The sequence below is a fragment of the Pinus tabuliformis genome, chromosome 5_2, assembly GCF_031772625.1.
Source record: "Pinus tabuliformis cultivar Carrire ecotype Pingquan chromosome 5_2, CPIR1, whole genome shotgun sequence".
Classification (NCBI taxonomy): domain Eukaryota; kingdom Viridiplantae; phylum Streptophyta; class Pinopsida; order Pinales; family Pinaceae; genus Pinus; species Pinus tabuliformis.
The window spans coordinates 206878978-206886000 of record NC_142306.1 but is presented as its reverse complement, the minus strand read 5'-3'; the positions used below and the strand labels follow the sequence as shown (position 1 = coordinate 206886000).

The following is a 7023-nucleotide window of genomic DNA, read 5'->3' as shown; positions in this document are numbered from 1 at the left end:
GTATATTGTTTTAGTAAATTACAGTTATCAGTTTGAATTTACAAGAAATTTCTACAAGAATGAACTACACATAGTATAATATCAATAATATCATTTTTACATGACATTGGAATTGTCCATATTAAGTGTTAAATAATTACATCTTTCTCATATTATATTTTTTTTTTGTTGACTTTCAATTAATTCATTTCTAAATAATTTTGGATGATCCACATTATCCACATTAAAATGTCAATACATGCCTCGTCATATCTAGTTGGAAGTAGAAAACATATATCCATAAGATATAATCTATCTTTCTCTACATACACACACATTGAATTATTTTTGTTATTAATATTTATAAAAATGTTATATGTCAATACAATATTAAACATGGAAGGAATTACAAATCTCTTTCATACTTTGATTATAAAAAACCTATTAATGGAATGGTAACTCTCTCTCTCTCTCTCTCTCTCTCTCTCTCTCTCTATATATATATATATATATATATATATATATATATATATATGATGTTAACTACATATTGAAGACAACATAAATTACACATCTTCCTCACAATAAAAAGCGAAAATATAATTTTTGTAACTTAAATTACTTTATTTCTCTCTCTATAAAGTTGATATAATATGGAGACCCCCCTTATTTGTGGACAAGAGACCCACCTTCAAGCAACATTTGACTACTAAGCCTATGAAGGCATACATACTCTAACCCCCTCTGGTTTTGAACCCGTGACCTCTTAGGAGGACACACATGTTCTTAACCATTAGGCCCACTCAAGCTGTATATCTCTCTCATATTAGATTTTTTTTTTTTTTTTTGACTTTCAATTAATTTATCTCTAAATAATTTTGGATGATTCACATTATGCACATTAAAATGTCAATACATGCATTGTCATATTCGGAAGTAGAAAACATATATCCATAGGATATAATCTCCCATTCTCTCTACATACACAAACATTGAATTATTTTTGTTATTAATGTTTTTAAAAATGTTATATGTCAACGCCATATTAAACATTCACACACATTGAATTATTTTTGTTATTAATATTTAAAAAAACGTTATATGTCAACGCCATAACATTCACACACATTGAATTATTTTTGTTATTAATATTTAAAAAAACGTTATATGTCAACGCCATATTAAACATTGACGGAATTACAAATCTCTCTCATACTTTGAATTATAAAGAACCCATTAATGGAATGATAACACACACTCTCTCTATACATATGATGTTAAAATCTTTTACTTAAACATTAAAGGAATTACAAATTTCTCTCATACTTTGAATTATAAAGAACCTATTAATGGAATGATAACACACACTCTCTCTTTCTCTCTATACATACGATGTTAAAATCTTTTACTTAACATATTACACACCAACTGCATATTCACAGAATGGAATAAATCACATCTCCCTCACAATAAAAAACCAAAATATAATAATTTTTTTAATTTAAATTGCTTTATTTTCTCTATATAAAGTTGATATAATATAAACATTAAAATATATTTATTGTTGACAATTAATTAATATAATTTTGTTTTAAATATTACATGCCAATTCGAAATTGATCTAGTAATATTAATAATATCGTTTTTACATGATATTGGAACCACCCATTTTAAGTGAAAAATAATTACATTTTTCACATTACATTTCTTTTTAACTTTAATTAATTGATCTCTATATGAATTAATGTAAAATTAAGTGATTTATTTAAAATCTATATAATTTTTATTTATTTATTAATTATTTTTATTTTTAAATTTAAAAAAATACACCAACAAACAAAATCACACATCACCCTCATACTAACCTATATAATACACCGCAACACCATAAATTAAGATGGTTATTTACCTTTGAAATGTCATATAAATCAACTATTGTTAATGTTATGGATTATTTTACACGAACATGATGCCCTATAACCATGACGATCTTAATTAATCTCACCTTTAAATAATTTCATCGCTTTTGTAGTGGTATATTAAGAAGGATACGAAAAGGGGCGTTGTACATTTTTGATGTGTTTTTTACGCTTGAAATCTTCATGTGTTTTTATAATTGAAATCTTCTTTGTGATGGGGACGAGCGGAAAGTATTTATAGCATCGGGCACAACTTCTACTCTGGCTTGAAGCAGGGCTCCTGCATCTTGGACCAGAACTCTTGCATTGTGCAGGTGCAGTTTGGAAACAAGAGGGAGATGGGAGCTGGAAGAAGAACTCAAACTTTCACTTTCAATGATAATAATGGCAAAGGAGGAACAAGTCCATATTCTCCGGGGGGTGGTGCTGGAAATTTCAGAGCCCTTAAGAAATCTGATCTGGCGGCGGTTATTTTTGGCTGCTCCCACCAAACATTTAAGGAATGCGTTACTCAGTTGATATTCGGTATTTTATTCTACCGTCCCCTTTTTCTTGTATTCTTGGCTATCGATTCTGAAAATGGTTACGTTTTGGTAGTAAGTTGTTTTTGTTTTGTAAAGTATTGGTATTTGAATTATGTTTTTCCATTTCTCGCCATTGATTATAAAAATGGCTATCGCTTGACAAAATCAGTTGATATTGTCTATAGAGTCGGTTTGGTATCTGAAATTTTTGCTGTCCCTTGTTTCCACCGGTTCTGAAATGAATATTGCACTGATTCTGAAAACGGGTTTATTGATATTGTTGGTAGATTATTGGTATTTGATTTTTTTCTCCTTTTAATCTGAAGCCATTTATTCTAAAAATAAGTATTATTTGACCGAAGTAGTCGATATTGTCGTAAGAATCCACTGGTATTTGAAAATTTTGCTCCGCATTTCTCCTCCCATTTAAGCTGTTAATTCTTGAAATGGCCACTTCTTTTGTTGTTCCAATCCTGACTCCCGAGGCCTTTTTCGTTTCTTAATGCTTTAGAGTTCATTGGTATTTGAAATTTTTGTTCCCCATTTCATTTGTTATTGCGTTTAAGATATGGATTTTGAACTGGCTATCCTTTGATAGAAATCGATTTTTATAGCGATCCCATGCGAATTTTACTGGAGTAGCTAGTATTAGTTTGACATCAAAATGATTTTTTTAATATGTCGATGCATTGCAGGGTTGCCTGCACCTCACTTTACATATGTGCAAAATATTTCCCCTGGCATGCCGTTGTTCCTTTTTAACTACAGTGATAGAAAGATGCACGGTGCTTTTGAAGCAGCAAGCCATGGAAAGATGAATATCAATCCATATGCATGGACAGATGGGTCGGAGAAGACCCAGTTTCCTGCGCAGGTAGGCACATGCTGTGCACTTGTCTATTGGCTTTCCAATCATAGGTCTTTTACATCTTTAAAAGCAATCCCGCTTGTGTTTCTTTTGGTGTATTTGGTAGCTTGGCCCATGCCCAAAATTTTCATCTGGTTCATTGTTCTTATTTTTATTTGTTTTTCATATATTACAATTTACGAGTTCATTGCACTTGTAATTTTCTGCAGCTAATACTATTGTATGTATGTAGTTTTCTATGTGTCATAAATTCATTGCATTTAAATATTTTGTGCTTAGTACAATTGCATGTATGTGTTAAGGTTCGTGTTTATATCAAGCAGCACAGTGAGCCTCTTGCGGAAGCTATTTTCAGAAAAGCCATCAATGCAAATTATTACACCAATACACATTTTTGGTTTGAGTTAAACCATGCTCAGACTGAAGCATTGCTGGCTATTTTTGTTAACAAACCCAAAAAGTACAGTGAAATAGGTTCCCCAAAAGTTGCAGAGAATGGATCATGGTATTCTAAAAGAGATCTTAGTTCTTCCAATGGATGGCCAACTCGCCCTGCTCCTTTGAGAACATCACCAAGCTCTAGAGAAGTGGCTTCAGAGGCGAGTAGTTCAGGAGAATCGCCTCTGTTGTCAAAAAAGTACGAGGAACTGTCTCATCGAGAAGAAGATTCATGGCAACTAAATAGTCGATCATTTTCAAAGAACAAGGGAAAGTGCAAAGGCGCGACTTCTAGCAGTTGTTCATCTTATGAACAAAGCTTCGATGGTTCCAGAAGAACTAATTCAGAGGATGAATTTACTGCAATGGATATGCTTAAAAGTTCACATATCGTACCCAAACAAGAACCTGAATCAACTGGCAGAGAATCAGAGTTATGTCAACCAGTCATCATTTCAAAAGAAAATCTTGAGCTTAATGTGCTAGAGAAGTTGAAGCACTTGGCTATTGATCGTCAAAGAATGTCAAATAATCCTACACCAGATCTGGGTGTAAACAATGACAATGTGATTTGCCACATTAAGAATGGCATGGAGAAATCAACACACAGGAAACTTCTTCAGAGTCAAGCAACATTGGAAAGAGAGAAAGAAAGACTTTTATCCAACTTGACTTGCATGGATGTATCCATAATGGAGCCTTTGCAAAAGTATATGGATCTCCAAGGTTCAATTGTAGCACAGGTATTTCTACACATATTATTGTTACTTATGTACACATAATATTGAATGTTTCTCATCTTTTATGCCACTTTTGATACGGCACTTGTTTACCTCTTGTGCATTTGCTTAACAAGAATTGTTGGTATATGTTTTGAAGATGCAACAAGAATTAACGGAGTTGAGGTATTTTGTGGAGAAAACTCGTAATGAGTTTCAGAATACACTTGAGATCCAGGAGCTTCAAAACAAAAATACAATTTTGGAGCAGAAACAGGTATATGACATTGCTATTCTCAGCTGGAAAGTATTTTCTTGTTTGGTTCCCTTTGGAAGAAAAATTTCCTCTATGCAATACATGTTACTTTTGAGATGACTTGAATGATGAACTTTAGTACAAAGGTGAGAGTTATATTTATATTTTTTGATTAAAATGGACTGCATTATTGAGGAAAAAGTAAATATTAAAGTATTTATATCTTGATTAAATCAGTGAAAGATGGTTTGATTTAGAATGCATGGTGCAATGTTGTCCAATGATAACATATGTATTTGTGTACATGATGTATTTTGAATTTTCAGTTGAGTTTTTCATTAGAGGCAACAGACCTTTCTTTCCCAAGAAAAAATCATACCTTCTATTTCAGCATGAAAAGGAAAGTACAATCCAAAGGTGCAGCAGCCTGCAGGGCACGGACAAAAAACTTTAGGAAGAATCTCATGGGACTGTAGTAATGATTCAGGCCTGAAGCCATTTGATGAGAGATAACTATATCTGGATAGCGTTTCTAGTAATCTATGGTCACAAAGTTAAATACAATACAGTATTTCAGATAACTATATCTGGATAGCGTTTCTAGTAATCTATGGTCACAAAGTTAAATACAATACAGTATTTGTTAAAATTGGCAACTAGGGCCAAACTCCATGTGGGTCATCTTTTTCCCCTGGAAAAATCGTAATCTTTCATTTATGATTGAAAAATTACATGTTGTAGATGCCTCTTGGCATATGCTGAATAACAGATTTCCAAAAAAGATGCTCAAAATGGTGCATAGATCCTTTCACACCACACAGGGTGTACGGATTTCATGAAATAAACTGGTAAATGCAAAAATGTTTTGTACAGTTGGGGAAAAGTCAAGCTTTTCTCCCTTTTTTCTTCTCAACCTTTCTCCAATTACCCTGTGATTCTATGGGAGTTATGAGTGCTAATGCATTTTCAGCCACAGGTTGAGGGTTATCAGAATCTGATGTGTCTGATGTGTGTATGCGTTTATTTCTGCCCATATCCATTTCTGATCTTCTTACCAATGCTGTCTCTATATTGTCCAGTGGATCTGTATCTTCTACAACTGGTTCTTTATTCATCTGATTGTTCTCATTTGGGTTGGCATAATCCATCTCTTCTTCCTCCTCATCATCCGGGGGAGGTGGTGGAATGTACCAGCCTTTTGCTTGTTTTTCCGTTTTCTTCTTTCTGCGATTGTCTTTTTTGACTGCTGGGCACGTGTTTTGTAAGTGTCCTGTTTGTCTACATGTTCGGCATCTGAATGCAGTGTTTTCATAATCTAATATTTGAGTCCAGCTGCTCTGTCTATGCTTCAGCTGGATTTGGTCTGGTAGGCTTTTGCTAAGGTCTACTTCCACACATATTCGTGCAAAAGTAGATATTCTTTCCTCCACTCGCTGGGTGTCCATTTTAATGTAACGTCCAATTGTGTTTCCAATTCCAGTGAGTACTTGCTCATTCCAGAGATGTATTGGGAGGTTGTGTAGCCGCACCCAAACTGGCATCTTCGAGACAACCATTGTGTTTGCATCAAATCCTGGGAACCATGGTGTAATGAAGAGTCCAGTAGATCCCCAAAACCAAGGCCCTTCCTGCATTACTATGTCTCTATCTGTTGCTGATAAAAATTTCACAATGAAAAACCCCTTGGAGCATAGGTGTACTTCGCAATGCGTGGTCCAGTTCGTGTAGATCCAAATGAAAAGATCCGCCGGTTTGGGCCAATAGCAGTTAAATCTGCATATTATTGCCTGTCTTTCATATATGGTGCATTGCTCATCTATTTCTGGTGTATCTATGCTGTATTCTGGAGTGCGTTCAAGCTGTTCCACTATGTATGGCCTTGCGACCATACCTGTTTGGTTCGGTGCTATTCCTTCTGTGTTTTTCCCCTGTAGGACCTTTTTGAAGGAAATGCTGCCTGGTTTTTTCCCAATTGAACCAGTGCCACTTCCTCCTGCCATGTCTGGATTCTTGTTATTGTTGGTTGCACCTCCTCTTAGCCTCAGATTGAGGATGATTGTTGACAAAGGTGTGATTCTGTGTTCCCAGAGGTATTTTGTGTCTTGTAACACTCTGCCCCCATGTATCAGGTTTTGTATTCTGATGGGGTAACCCAACTGCTGCATGATAATTTCCTGCATTTGCTCGACAGTATTTGTGCCTTTTACCCAGATTATTTTCGATTTACCTTTAGGATTTTTTATAAAAACTTGAAAGCTGTGGTCTCTTACCAGGTTTCCAGATGTTGTTTTTGGCAGATCTAACCCTGTGATTCTGCTCA

The 7023-nt window shown here is 34.4% G+C and overlaps 1 protein-coding gene across 2 annotated transcripts in view; it reads left to right on the top strand.

The window, feature by feature from the left end:
* The first annotated feature begins 2066 nt into the window (after positions 1–2066).
* LOC149158284 (influenza virus NS1A-binding protein) overlaps positions 2067–7023 on the top strand; it is a 190686-nt gene continuing 185729 nt past the window's right edge. For both annotated transcript variants that reach the window (XM_089436173.1, XM_089436172.1), the window contains exons 1-4: positions 2067–2423; positions 3118–3296; positions 3593–4471; positions 4608–4724. In XM_089436173.1, coding sequence (XP_089292299.1) covers positions 2237–2423; positions 3118–3296; positions 3593–4471; positions 4608–4724 — 1362 coding nt within the window. In that variant the 5' untranslated portion in view covers positions 2067–2236. The remainder of the gene's footprint in view (positions 2424–3117; positions 3297–3592; positions 4472–4607; positions 4725–7023) is intronic.